The following is an 18,058-nucleotide window of genomic DNA, read 5'->3' as shown; positions in this document are numbered from 1 at the left end:
TGTTTGTTTTTGAGACAGAGTCTCACTCTGTTGCCCAGGCTGGAGTGTAATGGTGCAATCTCAGCTCACTGCAACCTCCCCCTCCCAGATTCAAGCGATTCTCCTGTCTCGACTTCCTGAGTAGCTGGGATTACAGGTGTGCACCACTGCTCCCGGCTAATTTTTTGTATTTTGGTAGAGATGGGGTTTCACCATGTTGGTCAGGTTGGTCTCGAACTCCTGACCTCAGGTGATCCACCTGCCTCGGCCTCCCAAAGTGCTGGGATTACAGGAGTGAGCCACCGCACCTGGCCTGGAAACATGTTGATAAGTCTTGAATGTCAAGCCACAAGGTGAACTTGATCCTGAGGAGTTTGGGGAGCCGTAGATTGGCAGGTCAGACTCAAAATGGCAAGAGGACTGACAGTCTGCCTTTCTCACCTCCTTTTCCCCAGCGTGCCCACCCTGGAGCCTCAGGAGAAGGCCTCAGTCCAGTTTGACATCACCCCCTCCAAGAGTGGCCCAAGGCAGTTGCAGGTGGACCTTGTAAGCCCTCACTTCCCGGACATCAAGGGTTTTGTGATCATCCATGTGGCCACTGCCAAGTGATGGATCATGAGGGACTGAGAGGGGGCAATTCGGCCCCTGTCCTCCTCCTGCCCATTCTTTGTCTCTTCCACGTGGGAGCCAGGGGGCCTCAGTTAATCCTGCTTCAATCCCTGCCCTACTTGGTAAACTTAGGCAAGTTCCTTCTCCTCCTGGGCCTCAGTTTACTCTTCTGTAAAATGAAGTGTTGCACTCAGTAATCCTTAAACTTTTGGACAACCACAGATGATGTAAGAACCTAGGGAGCCTCTCCAACCTTCATGTCTCATCCCCCATAGCTGGGAGGCTGACAGACCCAAGCATCACAGTAACCCTGGCCCACTCAGCTCTGCTGTACTCCGCCCTGCCAGCTCACCGTCACCCTGGCTGACCCTTGGACTCTCCTTGCTTCTCAAATGCCCTGGCCACATCAAGAGCCAAGGATCCTCCCCGCAGTCCTGACAGAGAACCCAAAAGTGTAAGAGCTGGAACCTAACTATCCCTCAACACTCCCATTACAGAGAAGAAGGAAACTTATTGAGGCCACAGGGTGAGCTAGAGGCAGAGTTGAGGCCCGTGTGTGTGCCATTTATACCTCCTAAGTCCCTATCCTAAAAAGCATTAGATTTTAAGCAAAGGGAGATTTTCCCTCAGTGAAGACACAGGCCCAGGATCTGAGGCGCGACTGCTGCCTGGGATAATCTAAGAAGATAAAGGAAGGGCCCAAACTGGATTGCATTCCCCTAAAATCTGCAGCTCCAAATCTGAAGAGGGCCAGTGACTAACAGCACAAACAACAGCCAACACCTCACCGGGCTCAGCTTACACAATTCTGACTGAACAATTAAAGTTGAGAAAATGCTTCATTCAATGGGTGCCAAAACTATTGCCCTTAGATCAGCTGCAAACAAGAACAGAGCCTTCCGTGGAAATTGTAAACAAGGGATCAAAATCCCGAAGCATTTCTTCAAAGAATTGTAACAGGATGGAACGTGGCTTTACCAATACAGTCCTGAAGACAAAGCACAATCGAAGCAATGGCTACCAAGAGGGGGAAGTGGTTCAGTCAGAGCAACAGTGGACCAGCCGGCCAGGTGTGGTGGCTCACACCTGTAATCCCAGCACTTTGGGAGGTTGAGGTGAGTGGATCACTTGAGGTCAGGAGATTGAGACCTGCCTGGCCAACATGGTGAAACCCCATCTCTACTAAAAATACAAAAATTAGCCAAGCGTTGTGGTGTGTAATCCCAGCTACTCGGAAGGCTAAGGCAGGAGAATCACTTGAACCCAGGAGGTGAAGCTTGCAGTGAACTGAGATTGCACCACTGCACTCCAGCCTGGGCAACAGAGCAAGACTGCCTCAAAACAAAAAAAGTGGACCGGTCAGGCACAAAGGTCATGGAAACTGTTTTTTGGGATGCTCAAAGCATTCTGTTTGTTGGCTTTCTGGAGAACCAAAGAGTAAGAACTCCTGCTTATTATGAGTGTTTTGATAAAGTTAGCTGAAGCTTTCAGAAAAAGCCCCAGAAAAGCTTCACCAGAGAATCCTTCTCCACCACAGTAGTGCTCCTGCTCATTCCTCTCATCAAACAAAGGCAATTTTGTGAGAGTGTTGACTGGAATTCATTAAGCATCTACCAGACTGTCCTGATTTGGCTCCATCTGACTTCTTTTTATTTCCTAATCTCTTTTTTTTTTTTTTTTTTTGAGACAGAGTCTTGCTCCGTCACCCAGGCTGGAGTGCAGTGGTGCAATTTCGGTTCACCACAACTTCTGCCTCCCGAGTTCAAGGGATTCTCCCTCCTCAGCCTCCTGAATAGCTGGGATTACAAGCGTGTGCCACCATGCCCAGCTAATTTTTGCATTTTTAGTAGAGACGGGGTTGGTCAGGCATGTCTCAAACTCCTGACCTCAAGTGATCCTCCTGTCTCGGCCTCCCAAAGTGTTGGGATTACAGGCATGAGCCACTGTGCCCGGCCTGTTTCTTAATCTTAAAAACAAAATCTTTAAAGGTGCCCATTTCTCTTCAGTTAATTGTATTTAAAAAAAAAAAAAAAAGACTGTGTTAACATGGTTAAATCCCTTGGACCCTCAGTTCTTTAGGGATGGACTAAATGGCAGGTATTATTGTTTACAAAAATATCCTGAACTTGACAGAGCTCATGTTGAGAAATAAAGTTTCTACTTTTTATGTTTATGTTTTAACATTACTTTTCCATGAATCTTTTGAAGTCCCCTTGTAGGTGTTTAGGGAGGGGAACGTAGCTGAAGGTGGTGAGGGCCACCTGCCACATAGCTCTGTTTCCAGTACAATGCTCTTGCCCTTGGCGCCTTCAAGTAGCACTTTGATGGGACAAAACTGGCCTCACTGGTTATTCCAGCCCCAGTGGAAAGCAGAAGCCGCCTCAACAGCCAATGAGAAAGCCCTGCTTGTGAGTGGGAGAGGTGGAGAAATTAACAGAAGACAGCTTAGAAGTCCAAGGGAGAGTGTGAGTGGGAAAGTGGTTTTGGAAATTACTAAGAAAAATGTGCAGGTAGAGAATACCTTTCAGCTGGTAGGGCAACACCCTGACCATGCCCTTAACAGAGGAAAGGCAGAACAGGTAGATCAAGACTGAGAAAAGCCTTAGAGTTGGCTGGCCATGGGGCACTCAGAAGGATACCAGCAACAGGGCTTTACTGAGATTCAGGACTCCTGCTTCCATTGAGTCCCCCTGTCTCTTAAACACCATCTGAAACTTCATGAAGGCCCTCGACACCAAGTTAGGTCAGGGATCCGGGCTTTCACACACCAGAGGGGCCTCCAAACCTTTAGAACACAGGTTGGCAAACTTTTCTGTCAATGAACAGATAGTAAATATTTCAGGCTTTGCAAGCCATAGAGTCTGTTACAATTACTCAACTCTGCTGCTATAGCATGAAAACTGCCATACATAGTGCATAAACAAATGAGCCTGGATGTATTGCAATAAAGTTTTATTTACAAAAACAGGTGATGGGCCAAGTTCGGCCCACAGGTTGTAGTTGGCTGACCTTGCCGTAGAACAACGCATTGCCTCAAATCTTGCTCCAGGACTGAGCTCCAACACCAGGCTACACCCTGCCCTAGGATCAAGCCCAAACCCGGACCAAGGCCAAGCCCTTAACAAGCCCCAGACTGAAACTAAGATGAGTCTCCAGCTTGTGTTTGTGACCCCAGAGACAGCCGTGACTCAGAGGCTGACTAGGTCATGACTCTGAGCCTAGATGAGCCCTAGACCTTGGCCTCCCACTAAGCCCTGGATCCTACCATAGCTAAATTCTGACTTGACTCTGGCTCTAGACAGAGCTCTGGCTCCACATGGAGCCCTGGTCCAGTCCCAGACAGTCCTGATGCCAGACTGAGCTCCAATCCTGACTAAGTGAACCCTGACCCCAGACTAAGCCCTAACCTCAAACAGAGCTCTGATCCAAGACTGAGCTGTGAGCCCACGCTGAGCCCTGACCTCACTCAGACCCCAGATGGATCTGGTCTTAGCTTTGGATTTCCATTCTGATCTGAGTTCCCCATATCCCTGGTCACTGGGTGAAGATAGCCTGTCCCTGAGCCAGGGGTCTGTGCTCACCTTCCTTTCCCTTTGAGACACTTGGGTAGAAATATTTGAGAAGCATGGTGACCCCCTGGATCCTTTAGCTCTGTCACACTGTGAGAATCTGCGTTCATGGCCTAATCCTCATGGAGCATCTGACCACGGATCCCTCCTGTCATCATGAGGGTTCCTTTCTCCTCTTATGCATCTGCCACAAATGAAAGGAACCCTGTAGGCATCTTCCGTGCCACTCCATGTATAAAGATGCTCCTTCCCACAAGGAGGCTCCACGTGGGGAGAGATCCGTTCCCCCTTGTGGTGGTTCCAGACACCTCATCCTTCCAGCAAATGCCAGCTATCTGTATGTCTCCAGCTCGGTTGTTGGAGGTTGAGTTCCTAGGAAGCTGATTGTGAGAAGGAGTTTAGGATGCAGGATGTTGATCAAAGAGTGATCTAGGGTTCAACACCCATGAAAGGGAGTTGGGGAGCATGAGTGTTCAGAGGGAGGAATCAAACCATGGTACAGGCCCAGAGACAGCCTGTCCTGATCCCAGGCAGCTCTGGAGCTAGAATGGCCTATCTGAGTCGTCCAGTTTGGGTCAAGATGCCTGGGCCTTCCTATGCCTGCCTCTGTTAGTGATTCACCCAGGAAGGGGCATGACTTTGGGCGAAACAGCTCTCTACAGCAGGGGCCAGCCCTGGAGCAGCTGACAGCTAAGGGTCATCTGCCTGCAGCACTCACAGCAGTTTGGGGAACGAGCCCTCCATCGAGGGGGCTCTGAGCCATGTGTCTCCATGTCCCCCACCTACATTCTGTCCAACCCCAAGAACAGAGCAGTGACATGGCAGGTTGCCTAGGCTCGTGCCCACAGGGATTATCCTCTAGCTGGTGGAGACAGGTGTTCAATCACATTTGAAAAGATATGAAAAGTACAATGAGAAATAAAAGTAAACAAGTAGACAAATTCGTAAATAAATAAGCTAATTAAATTTAGTGAATAAGTGCCAAAAAGAAAATAAAAGTGACAGCCACCTCTCCCTGAGTGGTAGAGTTAAGAAGGCCCTATAGCCTTACTTTATTTATTTTTATTTATTTTAGACAGAATCTTGCTCTGTTGCCCAGGCTGGAGTGCAGTGGTGCAATCTTGTTTCACTGCAACTTCTGCCTCCCAGGTTCAAGCAATTCTTCTGCCTCAGCCTCCTGAATAGCTAGGAGTACAGGCACACACCACCACGCCTGGCTGGTTGTTGTTTGTTTTTCTTTTTTTCTTTTAGTAGAGACAGGGTTTCACCGCATTAGCCAGGCTGGTCTCAAACTCCTGACCTCAGATGATCTGCCTGCCTTGGCCTCCCAAAGTGCTGGGATTACAGGCGTGAGTCACTGCGCCCAGTCAAGATAGCCCTACTTTGGATGGAGGTACCAGAGAAAGATTCTCTGAGGAAGTGATGTTTGAGCTGAAATGTTAATAACTACAATAAAAATAATGATTAAAATTTAACTTAATTAATGTGCTTCCTACCTGCCAGGAACTGTTTCAGGTGCCTTACATATATTTATTTAATTTTCATAGTAATGTAAGAAAGTAGGTGCTATTATTCTTTCCTCTTTCCAAATGAGGAAAGTGAGGCACAGAGAAATGAAGCCACTTTATACACAATTAATTGCACAGCACATAAGATGCAGACCCGAGATTTGAACCCAGGCCAGCAGAGACTGCACTCTCGGCTGCTATGCTTTACTGCATGTGAAGAGCCAGCTGTGCAAAGACATAGATAGCTGTGTTCCAGGTAGAGGCCACATGCATCGATTTGAGGCCCTTCCAATAACATTTATTGGGAATCACTTTTCCCACACAGTCTTGTGGGAGGGTGACCCTTGGCTCCCATTTCCCACTGCCCCTTTCTCTTCCTCAGGCTGAGGAAGACGGATCCTTCTGCAGCCTGTCTTCAGTACAGCCCACAGTGGGCGCCTTGACTCACACAGTGCGTATGCTCCCTCCTAGAACTTGGATCTTAAGAGATCAGAATGGAGAAAAGCTTCAGAAGGCACTAAAGGTGGTGGTGGTGGTAGAGCCCTAGGCAGTGTTCTAGCCAGGTGCTTTCTGCTGATACAGTTGCTGTGTTCCAGTTACCAATTGCTGGGTAACAAGCAAATGATAACTTAAGGCTTAAAATAATGATAGTTATTGGCCAGGCACGGTGGCTCATGCCTGTAATCCCAGCACTTTGGGATGCTAAGGAGGGTGGATCACCTGAGATTGGGAGTTCCAGAGCAGCCTGACCAACTTGGAGAAACCCGTCTCCACTAAAAATACAAAATTAGCTGGGTATGGTGGTGGGCGCCTGTAATCTCAGCTACTTGGGAGGCTGAGGCAGGAGAATCACTTGAACCCAGGAGGCAGAGGTTGTGGTGAGCCGAGATCGCACCATTGCACTCCAGCCTGGGCAACAAGAACGAAACTCTGTCTCTAAATAAATAAATAAATAAATAATGACAGTTATTTTGTTCTTGAATCTGCAATTTGGGTGGGGCTTGGTGGGGACATGTCATCTCTGCTCAACTCAGCAACAGCTGGTGTGGTTCAAAGACTGGAGGCTGGAATCATCTGAAAGCTCATTTACTCACCTTGCTAGTGGTTGACGCTGAGCCCTAAGCTGTGGTTGTCAGCTAGAACACCTACCCATGACCCCTCCACATGGCCTGGGCTTCCTCACAACATGATAGCTGCGTTGCAAGGCCAAGCATATGCAGAGAGAAGGAGCACCAGAGGAAAGCCATCTTGCCTTTATGGCCTTGTGTTGGAAGTCACCTAGTGTTGCTTCTGCCACATTCTATTCATTGAGGCAGTTCCTCCCCATTCCAGTAGACTCCAACTCATCATAAAAGGTGGAAAGATTTTGGAAGAGCTTATGGGACTGGAAATATTGCTGTAGCTATTTTTGGAAGTATACAATCTGCCATGCTTTTCTTGCTGGCTGCTTCTTGACTCTCTGGAAATTCATGGGATCCAGTATTCCCTAGGTCTGGTCTGTCTCTTAGCATCCTCTCCAGTGTTTGCTTAATTTCCACTCCCCGTCCCCTTTTGCTTAAGCCATCAAGAGTCAGTTTATTTTGCTTGTTACAAAGAACGCTGACCCATGTAGGCGCTGATGTAGAGACGAACCAGATGCATCTAAGGAACAGAGTGAAGTCAAAGTGTCCTGCAGCTTATTACCCTCTTCTTGACAATAGTCAGTTGCCCTAACCTTCAATCCCTAGATGGTAACCAAAGAAGGAGATTCAGAGGCCAATACCTTGACTCTGACCACTCCAATATCCTCTCATTCAAGTCATCTTTGTAGTTTCTTCAGGCCTAAAGGGATGTCCTTCAGAGAGATCCCTGGCCTCCTGTTCATTGATCAGCCAGAGGAGGTTATGACTATTTCTTATGTTGAAACAAGCAAAAGACAGGGGTGGTGTAAGTGATGGGAGTTCTTGTATTGGAGTTCTCCAGAGAAACAAAACTAACAGCATGTGTATACAGACAGAAGAGATTGATTACAAGGAACCGGCTCACGGAATTATGAAGGCTAACAAGTCCTAAGATCTGTAGTTGTCAAGCTGGAGATCCAGGACAGCTGGTGGTGTAGGCTCAATCTGAGTCCGAAAGCCTGAGAACCAGGAGAGTCAATGGTGTAGTTTTAGTCGAAAGGCCAGCAGGCTTGAGATCCAAGAAAAGTCAACGTTTCAGTTCAAGCCCAAAAGCAGGGGAAAGCTGAGTTTGAAGGCAGTGAGGCCGGAGGAATTACCTCTTAGGCAGAGGAAAGTCAGCCAATTATTGTCCCATTCAGGCCTTCAATTGATTGGATCAGGCCCACCCACAACCCGGGGGGGGGGGGCAATCTGCTTTACTGAAAGTCTACCAATTTAAATGTTAATCTCATCCAAGAAACCCTCACAGAAGTGTCCAGAATAATGTTTGACCAAATGCCTGGGCACCCCATGGCCCAGTCAAATTGACACATTATAACTGACTATCACAGTGCTGAAGTTGGCCATGGAATAGACCTTAGAAAGCAGTGGCAGTCTAAGTTGGCTGTTGCTATTTATAAAATTGGTTTGCATCAAACATAGGCATGGGAGGCAGGGAGTTAATATTGTCCAATAACAACAATATTTAATGAGCTCTTATCATGTGCGAAATAGATAGATAGTATTGTTATTTCTATTTTACGCAGAAGGAAACTGAGTCCCTGAGATGTTGAGTAGCTTCTCATAGATTAATAAGTTAGTAATGGCGAAGCAGTCAGTGAATTCAGGCAGTCTAGCTCCAGAGCCCTCATGTGCACAACCATCACAGAGTACATTTCTTTTCCTTGCCTGGGACATTTCCCCAACGTCTTTCTGGAATGAGAAAAGGGCAGTTCGGTGAACATGCCATACAGTGTATGTTTATGCATGTATGTGCATGTGTGTTGCTGGTATTACAGCAACTGTTTGACACTTGCACACTATGTGACACTGACTTCATTTCTTCCCTCTTTCAAAGGCATTTGCATTTTTAGAGAAGTATCTGGAGAAGGCAATACTTAATCCAGATTACAGGATTAAGTATTACTCTCTTGGGGGAATTTAAAGTATTAGCATGGGAACCTATTTGGATTACAGGACTTCCCAATAATCCCTCAAATTTTAGGATGTCTCCAGAACTGGGTGACATTCTAGAATCCTGTCTCACTAGACCAGGTCAAGTGACACAGCCCAGCCTAGAATTCTGACCCTCTTTAATCCCCCTTCTCTCCAGAGAAGTTGTCAGCCAAGATGCCAACAGGGAATGTGTTGATCTTCTGAGCTGTGTGAACCCAGGGAGGTTATGCTTAGGGGAGACTGAGGCCTTTTTAATCTCCAGACAAGGGCTAAACCCCATTTCCATAGCCTCAGAGCTGACCTGGATAGATGAGAGGGTGGTATTGTGATGCACTGGCATTTACATTTCTTCTTCTTCTTCTTCTTTTTTTTTTGAGATAGGATCTCACTCTGTTGCCCAGGTCTGGAGTACAGTCACACAATCTCAGTTCATTGCAACCTCCACCTCCTGGGTTCAAGTGATTCTCCCACCTCAGCCTTCTGAGTAGCTGGGACTACAGGCATGCGCCACCACGCCCACCTAATTTCTTTTTTTTTTTTTTTTTTGGGTAGAGATGGGGTTTCACCATGTTGGCCAGGCTGGTCTCAAACTCATGACCTCAAGTGATCCACCCACCTCAGCCTCTCAAAGTGCTGGGATTACAGGCATGAGCCACTGTGCCCGGCCAGAATTTACATTTCTTGAGTATCCAGAGGCAGGAAGTGGGAGTGGTGATTGCGAATACGGAAAAGATGTTCATTATTATTACTTCCATTTGGCAATGTACTGGAGCTTCCAGTGCAATAAAGTAAGAAACAGAAATTAAAAGGATAAGGATTGGAAAAGAAGAACTAAAATTGTCTTTATTCACAATCAACATGATTATGTACAATTATAGAAAAGTCCAAAAGTATCTAACGTTAGTAGGATTAATAAGTGAATTTAGTAAAATTACTGGATATAAGGTTAATATAAAAGAGTAATCATATTTCTATATACCAGCAACAAAATTTTTTAATAAATTTTAAAAGATACCATTACAACAGCATCAAAAGTCATGAAATACTTGGAAAAAAGAATATAACAAAAGATGTTTTAGGCCTCTATCCAGAAAATGATAAAATATTAATGAGAAAAATGAAAGATCTATGTAGTTGAAGAAATATACCAGGTTCATGAATTGGAAGACTACAAATTGATCTATGGGTGCAGTGCAATTGCAATAAAAATCACTATCTATCTATCTAGCCTAAAATGTATATGGAAATGCAAAAACCCAAAAGTAGCCAAGAGTGTTTTAAAGAAGAACAAAATGAGAAGACTATCCCTACTAGATACCAAGAGTCATTATAAAGCTATATTGATTAATATGATGAGGTATGACAGGAGGAAGATAAGGCCAATGGAACAAAATGGAGGCCAGAAATAGATCCATGGATGGATATTTGATTTATAATAAAGATAAAATGAAAGTTTTTAAAATAAATGATGTTGGGTCAGTCGAATATCCATAGAAAAAAACTTAAAATCCGGCTGGGCTCAGTGGCTCACGCCTGTAATCCCAGCACTTTGGGAGGCTGAGGTGGGTGGATCATCTGAGTCCAGGAGTTCGAGACCAGCCTGGCCAACGTGGCGAAACCCCATCCCTGCAAAAATACAAAAATTAGCAGGCATGATGGTGGTTGCCTGTAATCCCAGCTTCTGGGGAGGCTGAGGCAGGAGAATCACTTGAACCCTGGAGGCAGAGGTTGCAGTGAGCAGAGATTGCGCCACTACACTCCAGCCTGGGTGACAGAGTAAGACTCTGTCTCAAAAAAAAAAAAAAGAGAGAAAAAAAATTAAAATCCAAACTGTACCTGCGAAGACAAACGTGACTCCATCTTAGATGCTAATACACCTTGTTGACTTCTGATTAAACCCAGTCTCATGAATGCCTCCTGATTTCTATTTTATTTACTGTCCTTAGTGTGAGAACATGTACTCACTATAAATCCTGCCTTTAAATCAAAGCAACCTTGATGTTATCATACAAATTATAGGCTATGACACACACAGCATTCTTGCCTGTTCTGCAGGGTTGCCTTTCATAGTCTTTACAGAACATATACACTCTTTCCCTATGGTATGTAAGCTCTGATTTTAGGGAGTAACAGTGGGGAAATCTACCTGTATTGCTGCCGCCTAATACTAGGCTTCTGTACATAAATTCCCTAATAAACCATCCCCTACTCACAAACTAGATTTGTCTGCCTCATTCTTTGGTTTATTGGCTCCTTCTGCATTTGTGGGTCACTTTGCATATCCATATCCAGCCCTTTCACAGAACAATCAGGGATCACTTTACCTATATGGTCCTTTCTGGAACACTACCCCACAGCATTCACAAAAATAAATTCCAGGTGGATGGCAAATCTAACTGTGAAGGGTAAAGCAATAAAGATAACATAGAAAAAACTGCTACCTTAGAATAGGAAAGATTTATTAAACGGTGCACACAAAAAAGCATCAACCATAAAGGAAAACATTAATAAATTGAACTACATTAAAATTTAAGACATTGTGTTAACCAAAAAACACCAGTAAGAAAGTAAAAGGGCAAACCATAAAGAAAGAAAATATCCATGACACATAAAATGGACGGAAGTTTATATCCAATGGATGTCTACAAATCAATAAAGAACAGACAGACAACGCAATTAAAAATAGGTTAGACACTTAAAAATGCACTGTAAACAAAATTTCTTAGAAAAAGAATTTGGAGGAAAGATACTTTATTCCAGTGAAAAGTTTGCAAACTGGGAAGACACAGCCTTCATGTAAAATGAAGATGCTTTCCAAAGAACAAAGGGAAAGCTCAGGTTTTATAGCAAAACTTGCCACCCCAGTTCCCAATTAGGTTCATTTATGCAAATGAAGGATTCAGTCTTGCTCTGATTGGTCAATACAGTCGAACCCTGATTGGTCAAGGCAGGTGACCTCTGACTGGTTGGTTCAGGTGAGATCTGTAAGTCCCAAAGTTAAAAAGCTGTGAGCATTCTGGGAATGCAGAGTACACGTATAACCTCTAGTCAGCAAATGGCTGCTTGGCTGGATTTTATTTTATTTTATTTTATTTCATTTTATTTTATTTTAGGATGGAATCTCACTCTGTTGCCCAGGCTGGAATGCAGTGGCGCAGTCTCAGCTCACTGCAACCTCTGCCGCCTGAGTTCAAGCGATTCTCCTGCCTCAGCCTCCCCAGTAGTGGGATTACAGGTGCCTGCCACTGCACCTGGAAAAGAGGGGGAAAGGGGAGCATCCAAATGTCCACACTCCCAGGATGTCATCAGGAATGACAGAGTACTAACCCCCGAATTCCCCTCCTCCATTAAAGCAATAAGAACATTGACAAAAATTGTCAAAAACAACATGTTCAGAACTCTGTAAATTAACCAAAGGCTTCCAACAATCTGAGGAGTGCTTTTTCAATTTAAAAAAAAAAAAGGCATGAATATTAGTTCAAATGGTAAGAGCTTTGTAGTGGGTTTTTTCTTGTTTGTTTGTTTTCTGAGTCTCACTCTGTCACCCAGGCTGGAGTGCAGTGGCCCAATCTCAGCTCACTGCAACCTCCACCTCCTGGGCTCAAGAGATCCTCCCACCAGCCTTTTGGGAAGCTGGTAGTATAGGCACATGCCATCATGCCCAGCTAACTTTTGTACTTTTTGTAGAGACAGGGTACCACCATGTTGCCCATGGTGGTCTCAAACTCCTGGGCTCAAGAGATCCACCTGCCTCGGCCTCCCAATGTGCTGGGATTACAGGTATGGGCCTCCCTGCTCGGCCTCTTTGTAGTGTTTTTACTTCCCATCTCCTTGATTGTCTTGAAAACCGACATCCCTGCAGTTATAGTGAAAATCAGTAGCTTGGCAGACACTGGAAAGGGAAGAACAGGTTTCGAGCTCCTCCAAGACATCATTCCCAGTGAATTATTATTATTTGACCTCTCTGGTGGTTCCCTAAAATCTTCACTTGTAGGGTTTCTTTTTATTTGAGCGGACTCAGAGCTTGCTCAGTACAAATAGACTCTTTCCCCTAGGAGTTTGTTGAAAACAAGCAGTGGAAATTGTTTACCATCAAAACTACCAAAAGTTGGGGCAAATAGGGTAAACAAAAAGCTAACTAAAAATATTAAAAGATGAGAAATGAGATGTCCATAGGGAACTTTGAAAAGCTCCAATATACATTTGGAAATCTAGGAGGACATTTGCATGCATAGGACTGTGCACCTGCCCAGGACTTCCTAAGATATTCCTGTACACCTGCCTAGGAATAACTTAGGATGACCTAAATTTTCACCTCTGGCTGCTACACAGTAAGGAAGTGGAGGATAAGGAATAGCTGTAACTTCCTGCCTGAGAATTGAAGGTATATCCTAACATACACAAGGAGCTCCTCAACTAAGGCTGGGGGGCTTATTGGTTCAAGACATTTAAGGGAATCTGTGTTCAATAATTAGCTGACTACCAAACTAATTGAGCAGAGACTCCATTGGCAATACACAACTTGAAAGAATTAATACAAGAAAGTCACTAAATGAACAACAAAAATAACAAGCCCTTGGGGAGCAGTGAACTTTGGCTTCCAGAGTCGCCACATTATTTTCAACATCCAATTTTCAAACAATATATGAGACATACAATGAACTAAGAAAATATAGCCTGTACCCAAGAAAATTTTAAAAACTCAATAAGAACTGTTCCTGAGGAAACCCAGATATTGGATTTACTAGACAGTTTAAATAGCTGTTTTAAATATGTTCAAAGAACTAAAAACAAAAGCTATGTGTAAAAAAAGTTTTTATGAGGAAATGGCTCACCAAATAAAGCATATCAATAATAGATAGAAATCATATGAAAGAACAGAACTTCTGGAGTTGAAAAGTATAATAAATAAAATAAAAAATGTAATAGAGGGACTCAAGAACAGATTTGAGCTGACAGAAGAAAGAATAAGCAAACTTGAAAACAGATTAATTTGAGGTTAGAGACCAGCAAGTCTTGTTTTCTAGTCACAACCCTGCTAAACAAAATAGGATCTGGTCCAGACAGGATGAAATGAAGACACTGGCTGAAACCAGCAGGTGATGACAAAAGTAATCCTCAGCTGCCCTCATTGCTCATTAGCATAAATCACTTCCACCAGTGCCAAAGCAGTTTTACAAATGCCATGGCAACAACGCAGAAGTTACCACCCCTTTCCTGCAAAGTTCTAAATAGCCCACACCCTCAATTTGCATCAACCTGCCCCTTAATTTGCATGTAATTGTAACTGGGTAAAATACAGTTGCCAACACCTTGCCGACTCTGGGTGCACTGCCTATGAGTTAGCCCTGCTCCACAAGGAGCAGCACCATTCAATAGATGATTGCCGTCTGGCAGGGCACAGTGGCTCATGCCTGTAATCCCAGCACTTTAGGAGGCCAAGATGAGCAGATCACTTAAGGTCAGGAGTTCAAGACCAACCTGGCCAACACGGCAAAACCTCGTCTCTACTAAAAATACAAAAATTAGCCAGGCGTGATGGTGCACACCTGCAATCCCAGCTTTTCAGGAGGCTAAGGCAGGAAAATCACCTGAACCCAGCAGGTGGAAGTTGCAGTGAGCCACTGCACACCAACCCGGGTGATAGAGCAAGTGAGACTCCATCTAAAAAAAAAATAACTATATATATATATATATATATATACACACACACACATATATGGTTTTTTATGAAAAATACAGTCTACGTTAATCAGTTGGAAACTGAACAACACATTTCCAAGTAATTCATGGATCAAAAAGGAAGTCTCAAGGAAAAGTAAAAGATGTACTGAATTGAATTAAAATGAAGATAACCACATATCAAAATTTGTGAGACACAATTAAACAGTACTGAGGGGAAAATTCATAGAATATTTACATCAGAAAAAATGATAAGCCTCAAATCAACAATCTAAACTCCTACCTTAAGAACATAGAAAAAGGGTGGGGCGCAGTGGCTCACGCCTGTAATCCCAGCACTTTGGGAGGCCAAGGCGGGCAGATCACCTGAGGTTGGGAGTTCCAGACCAGCCTGACCAACATGAAGAAACCCCGTCTCAACTAAAAATACAAAATTAGCCAGGTATGGTGGCACATGCCTGTAGTCCCAGCTACTCTGGTGGCTGAGACAGGAGAATCGCTTGAACCCAGGAGGCGGAGGTTGCAGTGAGCCGAGATCGCGCCATTGCACTCCAGCCTGGGAAACAAGAGCAAAGTGCCATCTCAAAAAAGAAAGAGCCTAGAAAAAGAGGAGCAAATTAAGCTCAAAGGAAGCATAAAGAAAAGAAATAATCACCAAAATCAACGAAATAAGAAACAGTAAAACAGGCCGAGTGTGGTGGCTAATGCCTATACTTCCAGCACTTTGGGAGTCCAAGGCAAGCAGATAACTTGAGATCAAAGGTTCGAGACCAGCCTGGCCAACATGGTGAAACTATGTCTCCACAAAAAATACAAAAATTAGCCAGGCATTGTGGTGGGCGCCTGTAATCCCAGCTACTTGGGAGGCTGAGGAGGGAGAATTACTTGAACTCAAGAGGCAGAGGTAGCAGTGAGTGGAGATCGCACCACTGCACTGCAGCCTCAGTGGCAGAGTAAGTGAGACTCTGTCTCAAAAAAAAAGAAAGAAACAGAAAAACAATAGAGAAAATTAATGAAACAAAGAGTTAATTTTTTGAAAACATCAATAAAGTTGATAAACTTCTAGCAAGACTGATCCCCCAAAATTGAGAGAACATATAAATTACCAATATGAGGAATGAAACAGAGGATATCACTATAGACCCTGAAGACATCAAAATAATAATAAGAAAAAATTCTAACTTAGAAGAAATGGATCAATTTCTTGAAAAATATGCTACTGCAAGTCACTCAGTATGAAAGATCATTAAAATAGCCCTATTATTATTAAGGCTTTAATTTGTAATTTTTTAACTCTCAAAAAAACCCTCCAGGCCCAGATTATTCCGTTAGAGAATTCTACCAAATATTAAAGAAGAATTAACACCAATTCTACACAATCCCCTCCAGAAAAGAGAGGCAGGTGGCATTCCCATCCCATTTTATGAAGTTAAAATTACCCTTATATCAAAACCAGTCAAAGACAGCACAAAAAAGAAAACTATAAACCAATAACCCTCATTGATATAGATGCAAAAGTCCTTAACAAAATGAAGGAATAGAAGCTGAGAGTAAAGCAATGAATAAAGGTTCCAATATTCCATTAACATATCAAAAGAGGCTCAGAGCAAAAGGTGACAGTAAAAAACAATCTAATTAAGAAAATGGCCAGGCCCATTGGCTCACACTTATAATCCTAGCACTTTGGGAGGCTGAGGCAGGCAGATAGATCACTTCAGATCAGGAGTTCAAGACCAGTCTGGCTAATATGGTGAAATCCCATCTCTACTAAAAATACAAAAATTCGCCAGAAATCACTTGAACCCAGGAGGCGGAGGTTGCAATGGGCCAAGATCGTACCACTGCACTCCAGCCTGGGCAACCTCATCTCAAAAAAAAAAAAGAAAAAGAAAAAGAAAATGGCCAAAAGACATAAACTTTTCACTGAATTGAATGTGCAGATGGCAAACAAGCCATCTGCCATGAAAAGATGTTCAATATTATTAGTCATTAGGAAAATGCAAATTAAAACCACAATGAAATGTCACTATATAAGAACAGAATGGCAAAAAAAAAAAAAAAAAAAAATAGTGACAACACCTTCCTTCCTGGCAAGGATGAAAAGAAACTTGGTTACTCATCTATTGCTAATGTAAATGTAAAATGTTATAGCCACTCTGAAAAATAGTTTGGCATTTTCTTAAAACAACTAAACCCGCAACTAACATACAACCCAGCAATTGCACTCATGTTCATTCATCCCAGGGAACCGAAATTTGTGTTCCCACAAAAACCTGTACATGAATGTTTATAGCAGCTTTATTCATACTAGCAATAAATGAAACCAGTTGGATGTCATTCAACCTGTGAGTAGTTAACCTGTGGTACATTCATACCATAGAATACTACTCAGTGATAGAAAGGAATAAATTATTGGCACCTGCAACACCTGGAGGAACTTCCATAGAAGTATGCTGAGTGAAACAAGTCAGTCCTAAAAGGTTACATACTGTATGATTCCATTTATATGACATTCTTGAAACAACAAAATCATAGATCTAGAGAACAGATTAGTGGTTGCCTGAGGTTAAGGAGGGTGTGGGAGTGAGAATGAGTGGGCGGGTTATAAAAAGACAACACAGTTACACAAAGAACCTTGTTATGATGCAAATGTTCTCTATCTTGACTGTATCAATGTCAATATCCTTGTGATATATCCTGGTTGTGTTGATTTACTATAATTTTGCAAGATGTTACCATTAGGATGAATCGGGTAATACATAAGTATGTCTCTCTATTGTTTCTTACAAAGGCATGTGAATTGATAGTTACCTAAAAATAAAAAGTTTAATTTAAAAAGTTTAATTAAAATAGTTACAGGCCAGGTGCAGTGGCTGACACCTATAATCCCAACGTTTTGGGAGGCCAAGGCAGGAGGATCACTTGAGCTCAGGAGTTCAAGATTAGCCTGGCCAACATAGCAAGACCCTATCTCTACAAAAAAAAAAAAAAGTTCAACTTGAGGCAGCTGATTGAAAAGTAAAAATATAAATATAACAAAATTAATTGAGATTTGTTGTATTGCCTAGCATGTGTGTTCTGTGTATTCTTGAGAATGCTCAATGGGTGCTCGAGAAGAGTGTATTCTGCTGTTGCTGGGAGTTGGGGATGTGTATACATTTGTTAAGCCAACATATTTATAACAGCTGTGGTGAACCCTGTGTCTGCTAAGTCTAACATCTGGTGCCCTCAGAGATGTTGTGTATTGACTGCCTTTTTCTGTATATGAGTCATACTTTCCTGGTGTGCATGTGTGTGCGTGAGAGAGAGAGAGAGAGAGAAAGAAGAGAGAGACATGCCTCTTAATCTCTTGTGGAAGACTGGACATGTCACATAATATATTGTTGCAACTCTGAATTCTGATTCCCCCAGGAGAGGTGGTTGTTACTGCTGTGATTTGGCTATTTCCTGGATTTGGCTGGATTAATTCTGTGGAGCCTATCTCCCTAGCACTGGGTGAGGGCTGATGTTTCTGTAGTTTTTTGTTTTTTTTAATTCTTGTTTTTATTATTGTCTGACTTCCTAGAAGTCACCCCTGAATTAGCATATGATTAGTCAGAGGTTGTGCTTAATCACC

The 18,058-nt window shown here is 43.3% G+C and overlaps 1 protein-coding gene across 2 annotated transcripts in view; it reads left to right on the top strand.

Annotated features, from left to right (window-relative positions):
* Nucleotides 1-695, top strand: part of TGM6 (transglutaminase 6) — a 54,426-nt gene extending 53,731 nt beyond the window's left edge. For both annotated transcript variants that reach the window (XM_011943362.1, XM_011943361.1), the window contains one exon: nucleotides 435-695. In XM_011943362.1, coding sequence (XP_011798752.1) covers nucleotides 435-479 — 45 coding nt within the window. In that variant the 3' untranslated portion in view covers nucleotides 480-695. The remainder of the gene's footprint in view (nucleotides 1-434) is intronic.
* The last annotated feature ends 17,363 nt before the right edge of the window (nucleotides 696-18,058 follow it).

The sequence above is a fragment of the Colobus angolensis genome, unplaced genomic scaffold (assembly GCF_000951035.1).
Source record: "Colobus angolensis palliatus isolate OR3802 unplaced genomic scaffold, Cang.pa_1.0 Scaffold219, whole genome shotgun sequence".
Classification (NCBI taxonomy): Eukaryota; Metazoa; Chordata; class Mammalia; order Primates; family Cercopithecidae; genus Colobus; species Colobus angolensis.
This window is presented reverse-complemented; position numbering and strand designations above follow the sequence as displayed.